Source organism: Brachycentrus maculatus, unplaced genomic scaffold, assembly GCF_059751285.1.
Source record: "Brachycentrus maculatus isolate JH-2025_06_01 unplaced genomic scaffold, ASM5975128v1 h1tg000061l, whole genome shotgun sequence".
Taxonomy (NCBI): domain Eukaryota; kingdom Metazoa; phylum Arthropoda; class Insecta; order Trichoptera; family Brachycentridae; genus Brachycentrus; species Brachycentrus maculatus.
In genome coordinates, this window is record NW_028280815.1 from 2735981 (window position 1) to 2761383 (window position 25403).

Genomic DNA, 25403 nt, shown 5'->3' on the forward strand with positions numbered 1-25403 from the left:
AAAATATTTTTCAAATGGAGAAAAAACCTTCAGGTTTTACCTAAAAAGATATGTTGCCCAATAAAAAATTCAATAACTGGCTTGATATTTATTTTTAATACATTTTATTGTATTTTTAAACATTAAAAACGTTCCCCTGAAAAATCAAGTTTTTTGATTTATGACGTTCTTGAAAGGAGTGAGCAACTTGTTTTAATACAAAAATTTTGAGTTATTAATTAAAACACAACTAGTTTCAAGAGCTGCAGAAGGTCTTATCATTGGGTTAAATTAGAAGCATAATACGTTCCCCTGAAAAATCAAGTTTTTTGATTTATGACGTTCTTGAAAGGAGTGAGCGACTTGTTTTAATACAAAAATTTTGAGTTATTAATTAAAACACAACTAGTTTCGAGAGCTGCAGAAGGTCTTATCAATGGGTTAAATTACAAGCATAATACGTTTGTATCTTTACCTATAGATGAAAACGTGTGTAGATCTCGAAACTAACCATGTTAGAATTTATAAACTCAAAAAAGTGGTGTTAAATCAGTGTTTATTTTTTGTGTTCTGATCCACTTTATTTTTTTTTGTTTATTATATTTTTTTTTGTTTATTTTTTATTTAAACCTTCGTGGTATTCCTCAAAGTTGATGCTTAATCAATATACAAATATTTTCATTGTTTTTTATTGTGCAATATATTATTCTTTATTGTATACCTATCCACGGATGGCAAAAATATTATTTGTTTTGTAGTATACATGGAAACAAATACAAGTATTTTAAAATAATAATTTAAAATATAAATTTATGCCAGAATTTTTTTTTCAATAAAAACGTCAATATACATATTTTAAATAAAATTTTCCATTAAAGCCTTTAAGCTACTTAGTCTTCTCACGCTTATCAGAAATCAATGGTGCATAGGGCACTGCATCAGATAGACGCAATGTAAACGTGATCTTTAAAAGTTTGAGCTTAAGGTCTAATTTAGAGTCATGTTAAATCAATATTGAATATCACTACATTTTGAGTGTGTCCAAATACTTGTTCACAAATCTGGATTACCTCCACCTCAGAGTAATTTATAATTTGTAATTAATAACATTTATGTTGAGATGTCAAAACATGACAATGAACTGCCCTTGAGGTAGTATTTTACGAAAAGGGCGCTATATATATTATCCAAGATTATTAACATTTTCATTATTATTAAAGAAGAGTTAAAAGTATTCAGAGAAGAACAATAAAGATGGTTTGCAGTCACCCTGTTTCATTTAAAGTTTTCTGCGGCCCGTGTAATTTACAGTCCTCTTTCTCGAAATTGCGGCGTAAACATACATCTATACTATCTATGTATACGCATAAACACAATGGCATTACACCTACGTCCTTTCTACGCACCTACCTACACATCCTGGCGAGCACTTTACAACGGGAACAGTAAGAAGCGATCCTTTATCCTTTGTGAGTCGAATTCCCCGAGTGAATCACCCACCGCGAACAAAGGTAGATGCACTTCAAGAGTCTTTTTTGCTTTTTTTTAGTGCGACCATTCGTTAATTTTGTTGTATTTATGACTTACGCCTCTTTTGCGATACGCCGTATTGTACTCGACTTCATTCGTGCCATACAAATAAGTTGCTTTAAGTTTTAAAAGAGGTTTGAGGGCTTAGAATTTTACATAATACGATCAGTTATTTGAATGTGCTTAACGATTTAATTTTTACTAGAAACGCTACCCCGTTGTCCCATACGTCTTTGACTGTTATTACGTCATAATTTTTGCATAATGTTGAATGTCATTTTAGCGTCAATTTTTGACGTCAATATTAAACAATTAAAAGCGTCATTTTAGCGTCAATTTTAAGCATCATTTTAATAATTTTATTCGCCATTTAAACCATTTTAAGCGTCATTTAAGCAATTTTAGTTATCATTTAAGCTTAAATTTTAAGTATCATTTCAACAACTTGAAGTGTCATTTAAGCGTCAATTTTAATTAAATATTTGAAATATTTACTACATTATATCGTGCCATTTTGGTATTGAAAAAATAAGCTTTTCTTCGAAATAAATATACAGTTTTGAAAAGAGAAGAGTTATTGAAAGGTGAGTAGTTAAAGTAATGATTGTTTTATTTAATCAAGGCAAATCCAATATATATTCATTAAAAAAATTGTACGCGAAAACACTTCTGACCTCTAGTGCGACCGTTCGTGTTGTGAATTCGAACGTCTGAGATCTCAGCCTAGAGCATATGAAACATTTTTGTGCATTTCTTTTTTTCTTAAAATGACGTATCTAACCATATTTTTCAATGGAATTTATCGAAGAAATACATTAAAAATAATTGAGAGGCCCTGTAATCCAGGTTGGTACCTGTGACAGCTTTGCGGTCAAACCTGCCTCATCCGTCCCCACTCCCCACTCCCCACTCCCCACTCCCCACTCCCCACTCCCCACTCCCCACTCCCCACTCCCCACTCCCCACTCCCCACTCCCCACTCCCCACTCCCCACTCCCCACTCCCCACTCCCCACTCCCCACTCCCCACTCCCCACTCCCCACTCCCCACTCCCCACTCCCCACTCCCCACTCCCCACTCCCCACTCCCCACTCCCCACTCCCCACTCCCCACTCCCCACTTCATTAATGTTTCATTAATTTTGGCAGATTTATATTTACATGAAAAGATAAGGTATTGGGATTTCAACCCTGTAATATTTTCTTTGTCATTCAAAATGAGTTTGACCCAAATAATATTTTAATATCGTTATTTTACGTCAAGTCTCCACGAAGGCAGTAATCAGCACGTTTAACTGCTGAACATAAAATCCACGGTTCAATTCCCAATTGGTTCCATATAAAAATAGTTAATTTTGTACAAATCACATATTTTTTTATTGATATTGAAACAAAATACTGCTCCAGTTCAAAGGATATTTTATTCTATTATTCACCTTTCTGACATTTACCACCCATCACCTCATGATGCATTAATCCGAGGATTAAAAAAGACAACCAACAATATTTTTCTTTTATTTTTATGTAAAAATTTAAAATATTCGTGTTTTTATTACTTACGAAAATACTTTAAAATCATACTATTTCCGTGCGCCTAAGCGGCTCGTTATTAGAAATAGGTATCAAATCGTTACCTTTGCAGCTTACCTCATATTATTTGTTGATTTGGCATCAAGTCTTTAGAATAACGTAATACCAAATATTGCTCATGGCGGACAACGTGCTTCTAGACAACACCGTCACTTAATTATGTTGTTGTTATATGGCTAAGCAAGTATTGTCAAATAAATGTGAGCTTTCTTTCTTTCTATTTTCTTTCTTTCCCATTTCACCAGAATGAGCCACAGCCACGAATAAATAGTACTACATATTGTACACATATAGAGTGTCAGTGTCAGAAATGAAGACTCCAAGGAGCATATCTGGCAAGAGTCTCCGTGATTAGAATAAGAAACACCAGGATAAGAGAAATATGCGAGATCCAAGATGTCGTTAGGTGGGGAAGGCGACGAAGAAGACAATGGTATGTGCATGTGAGGAGAATGGAACCACCCAGACTCCCCCATATGGCACTGCACGGCTAACCTCAAGGTAGACGGCTAAGAGATGGATTTCAACTCGGAGCCGACTTCGCAGGAGGCTAATCCCTCAAAAACAGGCCGCTAGGTCTACACCAAGAAGAAGAGAAAAAAAAGAAGAAGAAGAAACAATTTCAACGGAAGTTGAATCAAAAATCCAGATATTTATATTTATATTTACCTCATTCACATTTGATTTTTACATTTGACCTTGCAGCGAGAACTGCACACTAAAAAAACTGATAAGACCATTTTACAACTTTTGAACCCTCATCTAGTTACAATCAAAATTTTATCCAGTAAATTACTTCTATATTACCAATGCTGTGTCGAGGATAGTCCAATACTACAAGAAGAAGAAGAAGAAGATTAAAAAAACGGATAATATTGCTCATAAATGTTCAGTTAAATTTTGTTCTAAAATAATAAATATACCGCAATGTTCTGATTTTTTTTTCTCTTTTCAACATCCGTAGTTGCATTCCACAGTTGATTACGAACATTTCAAAGTCGGGTCGTTAAAACGTCGACCAAAAAAACGTGCGGCCTTTTTGTCGGTTCTTTACGCGGCTAAATAGGTGCGGGTCGCAGTGTGTGCGGGCACTATAGTCGTCCCAGCGCCGGCGGGGGCGCGGCGGCTGCTACAAAATCAAAACATGTCCCATTGTTGGCCGATGGACACAATGCCGACCGTAACACTTGGCGGTGATGTTCCTGTCGCGGGGAGACCGATCAGCCCTTTAGTTGTTAAAATAATATTTTTAAACTTTCACTTCAATATATCGTTACAAACATTTTCAATTTTCAATTTGTTGCCGACGGAGGTTAGAGGTCAAAATAAAATATGGAACAACGACAAAATAAAGGAATGGGTAAATGATCAAGAGTTAATTCTATGAATATTGTAAAATGGTTTACATTTTAAAACAATTTCTCTTTTTTTTGTGTGTATCGTACCATTAGGTTAAAATGGATAAAAACATTAAAAATGTATGTAAAAAGAACTCCACCCACAAGACACACAAGGTGGCTTGGTAGGTCTCTGCATTTAAAAAAAAAATGTTTATGATTGTTCTTTTAAATAAATGTTGTTTGTTGATAAGTATCTTCTGATATGGTGATTAATTTTGCGTCACCCTGTATGGCCAATTTCATCACACAGTACATGAGTTTACAACAGCCATCTATGTTAGATTAAGAAAGCTTTTGTTTGGCAGAGACCCCTTTGTTTGTATGCAAAATGTAAAATTAACTCCTGAGTGGAGAAAACTCAGATTTTAGAACAAGTATTTTGACACACTCAAAATGTAGTGGATTCTATTATAGTTTTTTATTTGAATTTATGGAAGATACAGGAGGATCTCACTTTGCATCCCTTTCTGAAAACTCTTTACGTATTTAGGTAAATAGCCAGGAATTCTCAAAAAATCCCTCAATAAAAGGTAAAAGCCTCCATCTTCTCTGAACGAACAGCCATAACATCCCCAAACATAATGCTATTAATTTGTTTGCTTATTTATAAGTCCGCACAGATCCAAGGCGAACGTTAATGTCTACCCTCCAGACGATTCCGGCTTATAAATATATTATCATGCGTTATTAGGACCTCCTCCAGGTCGCCTTTGAGACGCTCCCCGCTCGCATTATCCTTTATGCCATGTTTTACTGCCTAACATAGCAACAGAGCAGAAGAGAACCCACGGGAACAACGGGAATTGCCTGGAAACTCGCATCTACATATTCAATACAACAAATTGGGAATACTAAATCTGTCTTTTATGTTTTTTTCAATTCGAACCCATCACAAAAGACTAAAAATTCATAGTATCCCGTTAGTTCTTCTCCTATATGTTACTCTTATATAAAAAGACATTGTTCCATGGTGTTTTATGAAACGAAGCTTAAAAGGGTATATACCCTATTTACGAATTTATGTGGTTGGTAACAGAAGCGGAGGATGACCTAGGAAAACTTAGCATGATCAAGTATCTATTAAAATACATTAAAAAAATTAATAAATTAAGAAAAATAAACGCATTCAAATATTAATTCATCATTTTAATTACAGTTCAAATTTCCTTATCATTCATCGTTCACATTGTTAAATGCCACTTTCAATGGTTTTGTTTAATGGTATTACAGAAAGATAAATGATAAGGAGAGTATCATATTACCATACAACAAAGTTAAAAATGCTTTTTTAATATACAAAGTAAAGAAAAAACTCGTGTAATATTTGTATTTTGGTTAAAAAATGTCAACTAAAAAACTTACATTCTTTGCACAGTACATTTAAAATTATTGTATTTTTTTCTCTTTTTAAAAAAAATTTGAGTTACAAAATATATTTATTAATCAGAAATTTGAGATTCAATTTGAACCTGATGTATGGAATGGCTGAAAAGAGCGTTTAATTTACTAGGTTTTAAGAAAACGTTGTAATAAAATACAATGGATGGTGTTTTCCTCTTCACTATGGGTAATCCGTCCATTTTTCCTTCTCCATTAGCCTCCATAAAAGAGCTTGCGGTACATTTAAAACCACTTCAGTCCTACCACAATAGAAGGTACTCGTGTATTTTTTCCTCTCGTCGGAGGCCAGACAGCTTCCCCACACCCACACCGGCGCCCTCACCACACCCACACCCACCCGCACCCACACCACACCCACACCTGATTTAATATAAATTGTATGCCGGAACAACCACGATACGTCCACATCACGGCATTGTTCCGCAGTCTCTGCCCCGAGCAGACGCGGGCTTGAATGAACTAAAATATATCTTTCATTGTCCGACGATAAAACACAAAAACACGGATATTTTCATCCTCTATAAAGAAAATATCTGATAACGTATTAAAAGAATCCATTTTCCGGTTAACATAATCTGACCTTCGATGTCGACATGAAAATATTTATAAACAATAATTATTTATAATATAATTCTTCTCTAAATAAACAAAGTGATGAAACATTCAAATAAGGAAATTCAGAAGACTTATACAATTTCTTTATTCAGTTTCAATGAGTTTTATTTGATTTATTATTGGCCATTTACATTTTTTTTAAAACAGATGATTTATTTCAATCCTTAATTTAACCATACTTTACAGTTATCAGGCGTTATGTAACAGTGCATTAAAGAAGTAATGCATTTCAGTAACCATACGTTACAGTAACTATATGTCACAGTAACCACACGTCGCAGTACGGCTGTCCAAACTCAAAACACAGTGAGGGACATTTTTTTTGTAGTACGTTTTTTTTGCATTTTTGGACTAAGTAGATTCTACTTATTCCAAAATGCAAAAAAAAACGTAATACAAAAAATGTCCCTTACTGTGTTTTAAGTTTGGACAGCCGAGTAACCATACGTCACTAACCACACGTCACAGTAACCATACGTCACTAAAAATACGTCGCAGTAACCAAACTTCACAGTAACCATACGTTACTAACCATACGTTACAGTCCCCATATGCACAGTAACCACAAGTCATAGTAACCATACGTCACAATAACCATACGTTACTAACCATACGTCACAGTAATCATACGTTATAGAAAATAAAAAATTGCAGTAATCATATGTTACAATAACAAATATCGCACTATACATACGTTAAGGTAATAGTTAATTGTACTAATCATATGTTACAGTAACAAATATCACGATAACCATACGTGATAGTCATCATACATTACAGTAATCATTATGTTAGTGTAACATAGATTACAATAACCACACGTCACCGTACGTTTTACGTTAAAATTAACCATACGTTGCGGTGACCCTACGTTAAAGTTATCTAACATAAGTGGGTACCCAGTCTGACAGGTCAAGTTAGTGTACTTTATCATGTCATATCTTTTTTGTCTTTTTTCTGGTTCTACAATTATATAACATCAACATTATACAAATCATTTTTACTATTATTTCATTATCCTTCATACCCAATCCATTCGATTACATTCCAAGCCAATTTTATTTATAAAGGTTATTTCAACTTTGCGTTTTCTCCTTATATCACATTTTTCATCCATCTATTACATAAAGTACCTACACGTCGCTTTCACTCGCATTTTCAATTTTCATATCTCAATCTCTGAATTCAAAAGATATTTCTAATAGCGTTTTTAGTTCAAATATAAACGAGGTTTTTCTCCCTTCAAAATACGAGTATGTGAATGAAATTCTTTTTTTCATTTCTCGTTTCAATAGCATATATTATTCTCACTTTGATTTGATATTCATTTTTGTTTGAGATGTATTAACATAGATTTTTCAGTATCCCTAATAAGATTGTTTCGTTTTGGATAAAACAAATTTATTTCTTTACAGCAGTAAGATTTTACACTCATTAATATACAAAATGTTTATTTTCATATATTGTAATGAAAGAATGGATAGTGTTTCAATATATATTTGTAGGTTATTCCTTTGAAAAAAACACAATTAGCTTAAATAGATTAGAAGCATAGAAATATCATCACATTTGACTTATTGTACAAAAAGTATTATTTGTACAATAAGTAAAAAATCCATCTGTAAACCGAAATGAGACGTACATACTTCAATCTCGTATGATATAATTTATTTATAACTTAAAAAAAAACAACAACAACTCCCTGATATGAGCATGATGCCATTTTTAGAATCAGTCCCCTAAAAATAGATACCAAATGGTACATTTTAAAAAATTAAACCAAATGTGTGATAATTAGTAAAATTTGCCATAGGAATTAGTTCAAAACTATTGTACTCACCACCGCAAGCGTCTTTGAAATCTGGGCAGCAGTCTCCGAGCTTCAGGCAAGCATGGTCACAATAGCAGGGTTTATCTCCCAGGTCTTCCACTATAGTATTGAGCGGGGCGCGCTGCACGACGCAGGAACTGTCCCGACCCGTGCAGCACAGCTTGGCCTCCCTGCACGAGCCCGCGAGCGCCGGACTCAGCAAGCACAGCGCGACCAGGAGTGGGGCGAGATGCATCGTGATTGGCTCGTTCGAAATCGGAGTTGCTTACTAGAATCACTCGATCGTATAAAATCACCCGCTCGCGCGCGAAACGCTCACTACTGGTTGATCAATCTTTGGATTGTTTTGCCCTGAAACAAAAAAATACAATACATTTTAGAAAAATATATAAAATTAATACATTTTAGATTATTGATATCATTTCACATTATGTAATTACTTAAATATCATTATTTGTACTTATAGAAAGTACTCGTAATTTTGGAAGAAAATAATTCATTTCAGAAATAATTTTCTTAAATTATTTTAATTTTTTAATACGCATCTTTTATTTATTAATTTTTATCGTAATTTAAAAATCTCAAATTCACATTAATATATCTTCACTGGGATTTCCCACTCCACGGATGCATTTTACAATACTTTAAAAAAAAATCGGTAATGACCCATGACATCATGGTCGAGGTGGCCAAATTGTATAATCAATTTCGTTTCTTCCTAACTTCATTATCCAATTATTAATGCTGATTTATAATGAATAGTTTCATTAATTAATTATCCAATGGAGAATAGGAGCAGGTTATCGTCATAGATAACGTTTTGTTTAACGTAAATTTGATGTAAATAACGTATTTATTAATACTTTTTTTTATAAATAGTTTCATTCATTAATTACTTCATTAATTTAAATAGTTTCATATATTTAATATAAATAGTTTCATTAATTAACTGCTTCATTAATGGAGAATGGAAGCAGGTTATTGTCGTAAATAGCATATTATATCATATAAGGTAAATTTCGTACTTACAAAGCTGAGGTTAAAAAACTTTTTTTATTTTTTTATGATAGAGAGTAAATATCTTTTTTTAAATTCAGCGCACCACCATGTAGATTGCAATAGGCAAAAAATGTGTCATTACTTGTTCAAATACAGCCTCGATGCCACTTTATTGCGATATCGGAGGCTTTCATTATGCGGGGAAAATGTTTTCACCTTCTGTAATGATCGCACTCTATTATACAAAAAGAAACCCATATACACCCTTAGCCTAGTTTTTTTAACCACTTTTCTTCGCATTTTCAACTGGTTTTTATATTTTATATTATATTTTATATAAACAGTCACGAAAAACTGACGACAATCATCATTAAATCTTTTAACTGCAAACATATTTATTTATTTATTTATTTTTCAAAACATATTACATACATAAGTCATATATAATATTCCCGAGAGCAATTTCTATTTCTCGTTTTGGGACATGGGATTTAGGTTAACAAGACTGGAACACAATTAACAAAGATACAAAAATAACCAAAACTAATACATGGCAAAATATAAAATCAATAAACAGGTTTCATTGATTAAAGAAAACACTTCGTTTTTTACCACTTGAGTTTTATTATAGACTACATGTTTCAGAAGTTAAACTTCCATCATTCAGGTCTGTATAATAACTAAAATATAAAATATAAAATTGTTCTATAAATAAGGAGAAGGGAAAGTAAGGGGAAGGGGTTAGTCAAGGAACGGAGTTTGAAAACAAAGGAAAAATGGAAAGCAATGGCGAAGAATTTTGAAACAATATATTATTTAATAAATTATTATTAGAATTCAGGTTTTTTTGTATTTCTAAATTTTCAAGATAATTCATAATTTGGCCTTTATAAGGAACAAGGTGTAATAATTTTAATTTATGAGAGTGAAATGAGTGATTAGTAGAATTATAGAACAATTATTTATTGAACAAATTTATATTTTATATTTTAGTTATTATACAGACCTGAATGATGGAAGTTTAACTTCTGAAACATGTAGTCTATAATAAAACTCAAGTGGTAAAAAACGAGGTTTTTTCTTTAATCATTGAAACATGTCTTACCACAAAGTTAATGCCGAAACAATACATAAAATATAAACAGGTTTAATAAATAGGCATTAGAAGCATATCTAAAAGAAATAAATGAGAAAAACGTAATGTAAGAAGCATATTTAAAATAAACAAACGAGAAATTAAAAAAACGAGAAAATATAACAAACGAGAAAATATAAAAACATAAGGTAAAAACAAAATAATAAAATATGACCAAACACTACATATATGTATATCTTTCCATAAAGTATTAAAGGCAACATCAATTTTATGGGCAGAATATCCTCATTTTCAAAAATTTAATTCAGAAATGAATGGAAAAGAATAATTTTACCAAGATTGTATAATTGGTAACATCGTTTTTGTTCCCAAACCCCGTTTAAAAGGTAGATATAATTCCAAGTGGGTTTTTCATTCACACGACATTTTTCATCCGGATATTAAAAAACATCGACTCTATATGAACGTACCTACTTTCCTTTAAATTGTTTTTTTCCCATTGGATAAAAAAAGTAAGTTTTCATTTTCTTCAATATGCCCTTTCTGCAAAGTTATATCCCGAAATACTTTTCCGTTCCTCTATCACTTATTTTCTTGTTATATATCCTTTTTTCTTTTCATCCAAAAAATCATATTTGTAAGATGAGCATGTTGGCAGACTGAGAAATAGTGTATTAAGATATTAGTTTTTTTTTAAATCTATGGATATTTAATATTTTCATAGTTATTTTATTCAAAATAAATAAGCAATTTTTGATTTGATGGCTATATAAATTATCCAAATTTATTATTATGCAGTGCCATATACACTGTTAAGTGTAAATAAGGATAAGAAAGAGAGAGAAAGAGACAAAATAATAAAAAATATAAATATGCATTTGCTGAGAATGAATTAGAAAAAATGTTAATTTCTCAAGTAAAAAAAACTCCAAGGAAATGAGATATTTTCCGTTCTGAGTACTTTGTGTACTGGAAATTTCTTCTCTTTCCATTTATTTGTATCTTAACTCTCGTTACCTTCATAGCATTTCTATAATTCTCACGAGAAAAGCAACAAAAGCCCTCATTAGTCACTGAATGCAAGTGCAATGTAGCCAAAGTTAACTAATAATGATATTCGAGTCATTTAGAGTGCAGTGAATGCGAATGGCCCTTCCACAGTCGACTGCAGGTTGCTAGTTGCACCCGCTGTGCCCTCGGTAACTGGACTGGGGAGGAGGGAGTAGAGGCATCTGACCCCTCCTTACTAATTAGAACCCAGGAGAAATAAGAAGTTTTCTGGTTTAAATTCTAATAAAGATGTGGTTATAAAATAAAAAGAAGTAACTAATTGTACGTTATATCGACACTGTTCAGGAAATATTCTAAATTTCCTCTTCTCGTACATAATGTTTTATTAATGGTTTTGTACATAATAAATGTACATACATTGGCCAACTCAGAATAAGAAAATGGAAGTCTGGGCATTTACAGGGCTTACGACGGTCATAGGCTTGGTCAAGTGATCACTTTACACACATGTAACATTCTACCACTGAGTCTTGTCATGATTGACTACCAACTACTCATTTTTTTTAAACTTCTTGATACGTTGATCAAAATCCTAACACAGTTTGTTTCGTGTATAGATTGTGATAAAAAATATATAGGCCAAGCCGCGAGAAATTTAAAGATTAGAATTAAAGAACATCGTAGCGGTCTTGTTAGTAATTATTTTTCGAAATTTGCAAATCACATAATAGATGCAAACCACTCATTCCACTCTCATAAATTAAAATTATTACACCTTGTTCCACATAAAGGCCAAATTGTGAATTATTTACAGATCCAAAAAAAAACAAATTATAATAATAATTTATTAAATAATATATTGTTTCTAAATTCATCATCTTTGCTTTCCATTTTTCCTTTGTTTTCAAACTCCACCCCTTGACTAACCCCTTCCCCCTAACTTTCCCCTCTCCTTGTTTATAGAACAATTTTATATTATATATTTTAGTTATTATTCAGACCTGACGATGGAAGTTTAGCTTTTGAAACTAGTAGTCTTTAATAAAACTCATTAAAAACAAGTGTTTTCTTTAATCACAGTATGTAAATGTGAGTAGTGTGATTGTCAATCATCGGTAGAATTGGTAAATGTTACACGCGTGTGAACTAATCACTTAAATAGGTCCATGACGGTCGTAAGCCCCGTAAATGCCCAGACATCCATATTATTCTTCATCTATGTTGACAACAAGTATTTAGGCACACTCAAATTATTTTCACAGATTTCATGAAAAATATTATTTATTTGTAAATATATGTTAATAATTGTTTACATTACGCGTATAACCAGCGGTAATTGGGTAAGTGGTAAATACGATTATTACTTTGTCTTTTGTGTGTTCAGTAGTCTCAGAAGCTTTTATAACAGACAGACTATTTCTCTGCGTTATTTCATCCCAACCTTGTGGTTAACGAGTTATCCCTTTAGAGAGCTAATATAAAACAAATAAAAAGTATTTCATTTAGCCAAAAAGCCTAGAATTTGTCATAAAAGTAAATACGAGTTGGTCTATTAATTTATATTCACATCAGGGAAGGAAAGTTTAGTTGTAGAACGACATCGTAAAGCGGTTCAGCCGCAGCCCCCGCCCAGGGCTGGCAAATGGGATTCGGTCAGGGTGCCAAAAGAGTCTTTTTTGCTTCATTTGTGGCGCACCTAACGAGCCACATACTATACAAAATTATCACATATTGTATCAAATATGCGAAATAGAAATTACATACACCAATTTCTTTATTGAACCATCTATATATTTATTTAGTAAAGTTACATATTTTTTGGGTAATATATATAAAATAGCAATGTTTTTGGATTGAACTCTACGTTTATTTTCATATATGGTATATGATAATATGTGACGCGTTTCATCTTATTAAGACGTTATCAAACACAGTGTTAATATACGTAAATAAAAGAAGAATTCAATCTAATAACCTTGTTTAATTTTGGATATAATACACTAAAAAAATACATGGAATTCTACCAACTGTCTGCAGTTACAATAAATACAAAATGTTACGTATGTTACATATATGGTTGTTATTTTATTATATAAAATCCAGTTCCACTTTTAAAACATTAAAATTTAAAACTTTAACATAAAAATTAGTCAATATAAAACAAAAACCTCAAAAAATATTACGGTTTAATTCATTTACTACTTACGCAAAAAAGAGACTAAGCTCTTGTTTTTGGAGAATGACTTACACTCAATATTTATTTATTTTACTTAATTAAGGATGTAAAACAGAAAATTTTGTTTGTATCATTATTTTCCGTTTTTATGTATAATAAGGCTTTTATTTTTTCAGTATTTCAATATTTTCTATTATTTTTATATCCGTAGGGAGGTTATAGAAATATTTGATTTCCAAATATTTTTATTTTAACATTTTGACATCTCAACTTAGGCTCAACATAAAGAAGAATATGGAAGCCTGGGTAAGAGCATGAATATGGAATAAGAATATGGAAGTCTGGGTATTTACAGGGCTTACGTCCTACCATAGGCTGGTTAAATGATCACTTTAGACACGTGTAACATTGTGTAACCATGACTGATAACCACACTACTCAAATTTTATATATCGGTATCGGTCATATATCGGTAGTGTAAAGGCAAAGGGGTATATCTGTCTCAGACCAAATTTGACAGGAGAGCAAAAACAAACTTGTGAAATTAAATAAATATTTTTTTTGTATTTTTAAATGTACATATCTCAATAAAACTAAATAAGTACAGCAACTACAGCCATATCTTATTGCCAGATTATGGAATACACTGTTTAACACATTTTGTGGAACTAACTTAGAAAATGAAAAATTTGACAGAAATACCCCTTTCCCTTTACACTACCGATATATATGATCAATCTTATGACGTTCCATGATTGAGTTCACAACGGCCACCTATGATTAGATTTCGAAAGCTTTCATTTAGCAGAGACCTTTTTATTCTGTATTCAAGAACCGAACCCGGATTATTTTACGTATTGAAAACCTGATTTTCAATTTTTATGCACCTTACGATTTGACCAGTTATATCATTCACATGTGAAAAAAACAATTGTAATTCTATTTTTTTGAGCGCCATCTTGGCGCCGATTCGGGTACTCGCGCGTTATATTTGTCAACCCTGTCCTAGCTCTTCGTCTGGGGGTGCACTAAAAACTGGTTACTACTAACTAAGACCAGATATAGGGGATGTTAATATTATATTAGTATTCCAACTTTTGGTGTGAGGCGTCTGCTCACAAGGGAATTGGGAAATGAAAATTCGGGTTATTATTACCACGTTGTTTGGGCACATATTTATATTAAACGCTAAAAGTTTTATAATTATTGTGTATGGCGCGTTATGAATTCCAAAACGCTATTCCAATATAAAGTAGTTTAAATGATAATGTGTTTTTGAGTTTTATGTTGATTTGTTTTATTAAGGGTTAGAAAACGTATTAGTATATACTAAATAAAAAATAAATATAAGCAAATTTACCCTTGGGATTTATCATTTTATAAATTAAAAATGTGTGTGAAACAAAAATTAGGTTTAAATATTATATTATACTTACTTTTAGCTTAAATATTGTAATTTGAGGATTAAATATTGTACTTGTCTTTCCAAATATATTAACTATTTTTCAAATAGAAAAAAAACATTCATATTTTACCTAAAAAGATCTGTTGCACAGTAAAAAGTTCAATAAGTGGGTTGATATTTATTTTAAATACATTTTATTATATTTTTAAACTTTAAAAACGATCTCCTGAAAAAGTTTTTTTTGATATATAACGTTGTAGAAAGGAGTGAGTGACATGGGTAATTGACATTTAGAGTATACGGTAGTTTTCACAAGATGGTGGTAAGATACGAAAAGTGGGTAGCTGTCTTATGTTTTTATATGTGAATATTATTTTTTTGACATCTCATCAAAGATGAAGAAGAATATAGAAGTCTGGGCATTTGCAAGGCTGAAGACCGTCATAGGCTTGTTTAAGTGATCACTTTACACACGTGTAACATTCATCAATTCTACCCGTTATTGACAACCACACTACTCAAATTCTTGGAAGTTCTATATATATGAACCAATTTTAAAACATTGTTCTTGAACCACTAGAACTTCACTAGAGACATATATTGGTGAAATGCCCCGTAAATACCCAGACTTCCATATTCTTCTTCATCTTTGATGAGATGTCAAAAAATAATATGAAAATAATTCCTATAATAGGAGATAATCCAGATTTTGTGAACAAGTATTTGGACACACTCAAAATGTTGTAAGCATATCATAGTCATACAGGAAAAAGTTACCAAGTGCAGTTTTTACAAAAACTTGATTATTGACAATTTTATATCTTACTAGCTTAATATTGTCCTGAAAAAAACTCCAAAGCGATTAAAACTTGGAAGTATAATATATTGACTTGCTAAAAGCGACTAACTGCATTGATTTTTTTTTCTTGCCGAGCAAAAGTGATTTAAATGGCCCTCCTGAACATTTTAAGTTTTGTTAGTTGGTCACTTTCTCCTGTACGACTACGATATGTGAAATTTAGGAATATAATTATATATTAGGTTGGAAATGTAGTTTTTAATGTACTTTCTAATCTTTTGTTTAGATTTTCCGGAAACTTTTTTAGAATTTCGTCCGCAGTGTGCAAACTGATTCGGCATTCGGTGAACTATGTGAATACCACGAACTGGAAAGAGAGATTTGTTTGAATTTTCCAACACGGATCTCCAAGTGTTGTTCTCCAGGAAGTACAAAACTTTCCTGCACTCTTTCCTCCTCGAGTGGCACTCCTTGCTCCCCCTCCACCTGTCACCACCCGTCACCACCCGTCACCACCCCACCCATAGAGAAACTACAGCGCTCTAACGGCTGAATAGAGTCAAACATGGAAATAAAGACGCGTTATAACATAAATATAGCTACAACATTTTGATTGCGTCCAAATACTTGTTCACAAATTTGGATTATCTCTACTCAAAAGTTACGGTCGTAAACCCAGACTCAAAATGTTGTCAATTCAATGAGGTTGAAATTTTCGCTAGTTGAAGTTTTTTTTACTACATTTATATATTTTTTTAAATGTAACAGAATCCACTATATTTTGAGTGTGTCCAAATACTTGTTCACATATCTGGATTATCTCCAATTAGGAGTTATTTTTTAGATTGTTTTTTGACATCTCAACATAGACGAAATATAACAAATATGGAAGTCTGGGCATTTACAGGGCTTACGACGTCATAGGTTGGTTTAAGTGATCACTTTACACACGTGCGGCCGGATCAGGTGTTAAAATAAACGGCCGATATAATGTTTGTAAAGACAAAAGGTATGGCGTTCCCATTCTCACTGCCTACCCCTGCGGCAACCGGCATAATGGTTAGTCAGGCAGCTTGTGCACTACACGGAATTTTACCGTCCGGCAGTCCGGTTTTGAAAAATAAAAGCGACTAGACAATTTAGCGTGTTTGAATTTACGCGCACCGTGATTACGCACCGATCGAGCACACCGATCCGAAGAAAGATGGACAAAAGCACAAGCCAATCATCCGTTTTGTATGCCAACTGAAGTGCCGGACGGTAAAATTCGGTGTAGTGCACAAACGCCCTAAGGTAATTACAGCTATTTTTAAGGCAATAAATCGAATAAATTACTTTACTCTTCGTAGTTTTTTTTAGTTATTACGTACAATGAACCTGAATATAATACGAGCATATAATTTTTTATTAGAGTTAATGCATGCAAGGATTTAAATTTCTGTGATAGCACTAATGGGTGGGAGTGGGAGTCTCCCGTAGCGCAGTGGATATGTTTACGACTGACAATAAAATTATGGAAAACATTCATATTACGGACACATAACTGTAATAAAAGGGTAAAACTACGTTATACATACCTATTTGTTATTATATATATATATATATATATATATATATATATATATATATATATATATATATATATATATATATATATATATATAAATATATATGTATAAATATATATAAATATATATATATATATATATATATATACATATATATATATATATATATATATATATATATATATATATATATATATATATATATATATATATATATATATATCATATCGCCGTTGTATATGGAAAAAACGTGAAACGGCACTTGAAAATATATTTTAAAAAATATTTTAAAAGCAGTTTTAAAAAAACAGTTGCTATCACTAAATCGCATTGTATAATTCCCAGGGAGGGGGATGAAAATAAATATCAGTGATTTTACACTCTAATATGTATTTAATGTAACCTTGGACTGGTCCCTGAGTAGTGATCACATTGCATTCATGCAAAGCAAGAACAAGATTTGTATACAGCTGTTTGAAATGAATGGTCATATAGTGCTTGTAAAACACACATACACACACACATCGTTGATATTTTGGTTTGAAATTTTATCCATACATTTATGCACGGTTATAACGAGCTACTTATCGGCTATAGCGACCGAAAATATCGCCAAAAAATCTTAAACTCTTTTTTTTTCAAATATTTTTTTCAACACTGTTTTCGACCCTTAGCGATAAAATCCGATTGGCAGTTAATTACAAAAGTTGATAGAAAAATATGACATATAGCTCACTGTTTTTTACATTGAGTAAATACATAAAAGAATTTGTAACCACGTTTCACCAATGTACGAGAATTGTATAACCGGTGGTAAAAAATTTGAAGTTTTATTTAAAAAATTACAAAATATTTGCGAACAACTATTATTATTTACACAATGCGCTCACTCCTTTCAGCAACGTCATATATCAAAAATCGCCAAATTTCAGTTGCGCATGTTTTCGAAATGCCCAGAAAATGTACTATATCCTAGCAAAAGCGGCATATTTTTAACTTAATACTTACCCACTACAGGGTAGAAAGTGTTGTTTTTGCATTTTGAAGGAAAGGTATTGTTTAAGTATTTTTTTAAATATTAATGGAGAAAAAACCTTCAGGTTTTATCTAAAAAGATCTGTTGCACAGTAAAAAGTTCTAAAAGTGGCTTGATATTTATTTTTAATACTAGTATTATATTTTTAAACATAAAAAAACGATCTCCTGAAAAATGAAGTTTTTTATATATAACGTTGTTGAAAGGAGTGAGTGATGTGTGTAATGGATTAAGTATATACAATTTTGATGATTGATCCAAAATTGTTGCACGAGAAAGAAATCATTTCGAAGGTAGATAAATATTCTCAAACGTCACATTAACGCTCTGCGAGATGAAAAATAAATAATTTTTGGAGGGAATCTGTGAAGAAAAGAAAGAATAAAGAGAGGACTGCGCGCTCTGCGGGGAAGGAAGCGAAGAGACGGGAAGAAGACGTGATTTATGGAGCCAGGCAGGAGAGCATTCTGGCTCTAAGAACTCAAATACCTTCAAGGGAAAGGTTTACGCAAACAGCGTTTTCACCGATTATGGTAACATGGTAATAAAACATACTTAAGTATTTCTTACTGCTTAAGACTTTTTGTGCCATATATCTAAACATTGGAATGTTCCCCAAACTGTTACTGTGTACAGTAAGACATTCAATTATTTTATGAACGCCTGAGGTTCGTACATGTTTAGGTGCCTGAATTATTAGGCAAACACTGCTTATCAACATATAAAAAAATATTTTTGCACTAAAGTGAGAGTTCTTTTGAATTAATTATTATTAAGTTTCAAATTTTGATTAGTGTAGTTGTCAGTCATGGGTAGAATTGGTGAATATTACACGTATGTAAAGTGATCCCTTAACCAAGCCTATGACGGTCGAATGCCCTGTAAATGAACACAGACTACCATACTCTTCTTCGTTTTTGTTGAGATGTCAAAAAATAATATAAAAAATAACCTTAATGAAGACAATCCAGATTTGTGAATAAGTAATTTTTTTATTTCTTTTTAACAGAGAAATGAAATATATAGGAACTTGGATCTGGATAGGATATTAGATCGGATATACATTTAGTTAAAGTCTATGCTAATTAAAAAAATAAAACTTACTTTACTCAATCATAGATGGTGCATGTAAAAGAAGGAGTTCATTGAAGCATAAATACAACGTCCAAAATTTGTGTGGTTGTCAATCAAGGGTAGAATTGTGAATGTTAATGTTACACTTGTCACATAAACCACAAATCAATGTCAAATATCACATAAACCAGCCTATGACGTTCATTCGATTTTCTAAATACTTAGATTTCCATATTATTCTTCATGTTTGTTGAGAGTTGTTGTGTATGTATGGAATACCATATATACATAAATTCGTTCTCAAATCTCTTAGTTCGTTAAGTAATTTTGGTGAAATCGACTGTGAGTGTATTTACTCAGTTTATAATGTATGTGTGTACTGTGTATAAGAGATAATATCTTCATCGTGTAGTAATTTTCCTCGGTCTCTTATAATTCGAGAGAATGTATGTCTGAGGTAAACCCATAAATCTCTTTTTTATACAAAGTATCTCTATACAAAATACTCCTTAGGAAAATATTATTTCCGTGTGAATTCAACGTTACTCTTTTCAAGGGTAATAAAAATACGTTACTTACAGTCGAGTTTCTCCATTCATCCGTCTCTTTATTCGTACAACTGCTATTCGATTTTTTAATAGATAAATTCCATTCGCTATTCGTTCACTTGGCTAGTATTATGATAATTGTACCACATAACTGTGACAGAATTTGGTAGAAAATAGCATCGTACTCGTATTACAGTGAACAAGAGCATTAAATGATTAAATTGTGATGTAAGTGATCATTGAAAGATGTCGAACGCATCAAATGGACATTTATATTAAAATCTGAACAGAAAAGTATTGAAGTTAGGAAAATATTGTTTTATTTTACATTAAATTGTAAATGTTTAAATAAAAACTTACAATTGAACCTCCTTACTACGTATATGTACCAAAATTTTCCGATATGTCCTTTTAATATTTCCATATCAATGGGTAAATATTTTTCATCAAGATTTTATTGATATTCCACCATAGATGTCACCTATGAGTTTATACAGAAAAAAATGTGGATTGTTGGCGCTTATAATAACATGCAACTTTATGGGAAAGGAAACGGAATTATACTGCATTTTGAGTGTGTCAAAATACTTGTTTACAAATCTGGATTATCTCCAATTATAAGAGTTATTTTTCATTTTATTTTTTTGGCATCTCAACAAAGACAGATAAGAATATGGAAGTCTGGGCATTTACGGGGTTTACGACCATCATAGGCTAGTTTAAGCGATCACTTTGCACACTATTCAAATTCTTGGAACTTCTATATACACATATGGTTCAATTTCGTAATACTGTATTTCACTATTCAAGCAAAATGTTTCGAAATTGAAACATGTACTCGTATATAGAAGTTCCAAGAATTTTAGTAGTGTGGGTAGAATGGGTGAAGTTAAACGAGTGTAAAATGATCACTAAAACCAGCCTGTGATAGTCGTAAGCCCCGTAAATGTCCAGACTTCCATATTCTTATTCATCTATGTTAACATGTCATATAAATAATATGGGGATTTCACTGATTTTAAAAACCCCACTTATGATTGAATTTGGGCCTTATATGTAAGTATAAACCCAAATGAAAACTAATGGGAGAGCTGTTGCAGTATCGCATGACTACTGCGCTTTAGTACTTGAGTAAAGTAGGAACGGGGGGGAGGGGAGGGTCAGTGAATGGTGGGGGCAGAGAAGTAGAGAAGAAGAGTGAAGAGTGAAGAGTGAAGAGTTGGAAGGAAGTGGAGTGCTTGTAGCGTCCTTAGAAAGAAGAAGGAGTTTACTACCCTTGACAGCCATCGCCAGTGCAATTTCAACATACCCGACTTCAGCTGTCAACACAATTTTACTTCTTTGTCCATGCACTCCTTGTATTTTTAAATAAACACCGACACACAATATCCTGTGTGAATAATTGCATTCTGAGTGAGCGATGTGTCATACTCCATACTGATTTATTTTTTTATTTTAAAACAATTATCATGTCTTTAAAAAAACAAACAAGAAATCCAGCAAAATTTTTGTTACTAAATAATAACAAAAATTTTGAGAAAAATTATTGTAAATTATTATATTCTTGGATATACTCGTATATCGTCTATATACCATATTTGATATTATTAAAGAAAACACCTTTTTTACCACTTGAGTTTATTTTATGATGACTAGTTTCGGAAGCTAAACTTCCATCTTCAGGTCTAAATGTAAAGTAAAACATTAAAAAAATAGCTTTAATTTATATTTGAAGCACTAACTTTGTGATTTTCCATTTTATAATTAAAGTATTAATCAGTCTTGATAAAGAAGCGGTTAGCTTCGAAATCGGTAGAAATTACAATTAAGTTATAATAAAATATTTACAGTGATTTGAAAACAAAGTTAAAATTTAATTTTAAAATTATAAACTGTTCCATAAATAAGGAGAGGGGTTAGTTATTAAGTTTATATGTAATATTGGTAAGTATTCCGAAAATAGTCGTCATAAAATAAACTCAAGTGGTACAAAAAAACAAGTGATTTCTTTAATAATTTCGTCGTCTTACCACAAGTAGCAATAAATAAAATACTATAGTTGAGGCAGAGAACTACAATTTGAGACATGAAGTACAAAAACATGAAACGGTTATGTAGGTTTAGAAAATGATTCAAAGGAACTTAATGTATAATTATTACAAGATCGAAATATTATGTTTAATTCTGTGAATTATGTGAAGCTTAAAACACATTGCACATACAGAGTTCTATTTTAAAATATCATTTACATTTGTATATGTTTGTAATGCAACGATGTTAGTTCTCTGGTTTACTATTACATCATCATACCGTTGTGCAATTAAATTAAAATAATTTATTCCAGCGCAATATTACCTAGTGGTTAATTACAAAGCAGAGCCACTCAGGGGTGGGCTGCCAATATTAGAGTCAAGAAATAAAATTTAAATATTTTTTTTATAAATTATATAGCGTCATTTTAAAAAGAGAGGGAAAACAGAACGAGGACGACCTAAAAAGACTTGGCACGATCAGATCAATCAGAATCTAAAATCTGGCGGTGTCAAAAGGAGGGCATGTATGACTAGATGGATGTGAAGGAGGCGAGGAGTGTATGTCAGGACAGAAGAGTGTGGCATTCCATCGTCTCTGCCTACCCCTTCGAGGAAACGGTGTGATGGTAGTAGTACTAGTCGTTTTAATAAAGGACATATTACAGAATTTATTACAATGTTTAATTAAAATTTGCTAATTACCTTTTAGGAAAAACCATTTTTGGCTCTTACTCAAGCTACCACAAAGAATATTGAATTACCTACAAACCTACCTATTCTCAATATGGTGTTGTAAAAAAATCTCATAATATTATGGGTTTAAAGAATCCCAAACGAAAAAGTTTTAAAACGCATGGGAAACGAGAGACAGGTTGTAGATACTGCAAAGAAAAGAAAGCTTGAATACTTTGGCCATTTTATGGGGGGAGACAAATGCGAAATAACAAACAAGCAAGCTTAGTAGATTTTTTAGATGGGTAGTGCATTTATTATTTACCTTGCTTATTACTCATGCCGCTCATTCCTTTCAACAACGTCATATTTCAAAAATCGGCAATTTTCAGTTTTGCATGTTTTCGGAATACCCAAAAAATGTACTGTATCCCAGCAAAAGCGGCATGTTTTTAACTTAATATTTACCCGCTACAGGGCAGAAAGTGTTGTTTTTGCATTTTGAAGAAAAGGTATTATTTAATTATTTTTTTAAATATACTAAATATTTTTCAAATGGATAAAAAACATTCAGGTTTTACCTAATAAGATCTGTTGCACAGTAAAAAGGTAACAAAGTGGATTGATATTTGTTTTTTATACATTTTATTATATTTTTAAACTTTAAAAACGATCTCCTGAAAAATCAAGTTTTTTGATATTTGACGTTGTTGAAAGGAGTGAGCGATGTGTAAAAGGTTATAAGATCATTAAGTGTATTTTTATTTCTTCCAGCTAAAAATTATGTTTTATTGTAAGTAAAATGTATAATTTTTTTAGTTTTACGACATGTTATTTACAACTTTGTTTTAAATAAAATGTCGTGGGTAAAAAAGAAAAATCTGAAGTGTAGTTTGAGTGTTCAAATACAACCACAGATAGCAGTAATAGTGCAATTTTATAAATAATTGTCAAATAATTTAGTTATAAACGTGGACGTTCATGTACGCCCATACTTATTTGAGGAAAGTTTTGTTCGGAAGATGATGTACGACCACACTCCCGAACAGGTTAAAATAGTCGAGATACTTGGTGCACTAAAAATACTGTTTTTTTATTTTTTTCTATTTTGCAAGGGGCTTGTATTTTTTGGTACATATTTTTTCAATACAGGGGGCTCGTGCGAGCTCATTCGAGTTAACCCTTGAACCCAATACCAACATTTACGAAACGCGGTTATTATTTGACCAGATATGTTTATTTTAAACTTCCAGTCTAAACAAACCAACACCAGTTGACGTGAATTAAATATGAATTTAAAATATTCAAACTTCTACCTCAGTTCAACTTAAATAACACATTCATTAATTGATTCAGCAGTCACTTTGTGGTAATATACATCCATTTTTTATTTAAATTTTACTTGGTAAATATAAAGAAATAGTGGCAAAAAGTGAGATAATACTTATTTGGCTATCATTGAATACTGGAACCGTCTGAAAGCAAAAGTAGATTTCTATTCGCAGGAGTAAAACTATATACTTTATTATCCATTATTCAAACCCTTACCCGCACCCGGTGGTGTTATCTTGATCGTTAACACACGAAGGAAAGGTGATCAGCCCTTCGCTTCGGGTACCAGTCCAGGGTCATATTGAATAAATATTAGAGTGAAAAATTGCTTGTATTTATTTAACGGTAGCCAAGCATGCTGACCATCAAACTACGGAAGCGGACAATATTAGTAATAGTTTTAACCATAATTATTGGGAAGAATTTCTCATTAAAAATATATACATATTACATACTTTAGCTAAATAAAAGCTTTTCTCAATCCAACATACGGCTGTCGCGAACTCTCATATGTACTGTGTCAAGAGATTGATCAATATATCTATGTAGGAGTTCCAAAAATTTGTAAAGTGTGGTTGTCAATCACGGGTAGGTAGTCAATCAACAATTGGTGAAAGTTGCAAGCGTGTAAAGTGATCCACTTAACCAGTCTATGACAGGTCACAAGCCCTATAAATAACCAGACTTCCATATTCTTCTTCATCTATGTTGAGATGTCAAAAAGGTTAAGAATAATTCCTAAGTGGAGATACTACAGATTTGTGAACAAGTGTTTTGATACATTTAAAATGTTATACATATATCGCTCATTCCTTTCAAGAACGTCATAAATCAAAAATCGTCAATTTTCAGATTAAATTCCCAAATTTATTCCAATAATTAAATTCCCATTATTCAAATACTAAATTCCCAGCAAGAGACATATTTTTCACTTATTATTTACCCGCTACAGGGCAGAATGTGTTGTTTTAGTATTTTGAAGAAAAGGTATTGTTTAATTATTTTTTTAAATATACTAAATATTTTTCAAACGGAGAAAATAACCTTCAGTTTTTACTTGAAAAGATCTGTTGTACAGTAAAAAGTTTAATAAGTGGCTAGATATTCATTTTTGATACATTGTACTATATTTTAAAACTTTAAAAACGTTCTCCTGAAAAATCAGTTTTTTTTTATTTATGGCGTTAAAGAAAGGAGTAAGCGATATTGTTACGGACGGATCGCACACCCCGTACGGCGGCCCTGAAAAAGAATTCCAGGCGCCTGGCGGCGAGCGAAACGGTCGCCCGTCGGAATGCGACCCGAAGAA

At 32.0% G+C, this 25403-nt stretch overlaps 1 protein-coding gene across 1 annotated transcript in view; it reads right to left on the reverse strand.

Annotated features, from left to right (window-relative positions):
* The window catches only part of vex (somatomedin B and thrombospondin type 1 domain containing protein vexed), a 183976-nt gene that overhangs the window by 138972 nt on the left and 19601 nt on the right, over positions 1-25403 (reverse strand). Inside the window, exon 2 of the mRNA XM_088256450.1 lies at positions 8355-8696. Coding sequence (XP_088112576.1) covers positions 8355-8580 — 226 coding nt within the window. The 5' untranslated portion in view covers positions 8581-8696. The remainder of the gene's footprint in view (positions 1-8354; positions 8697-25403) is intronic.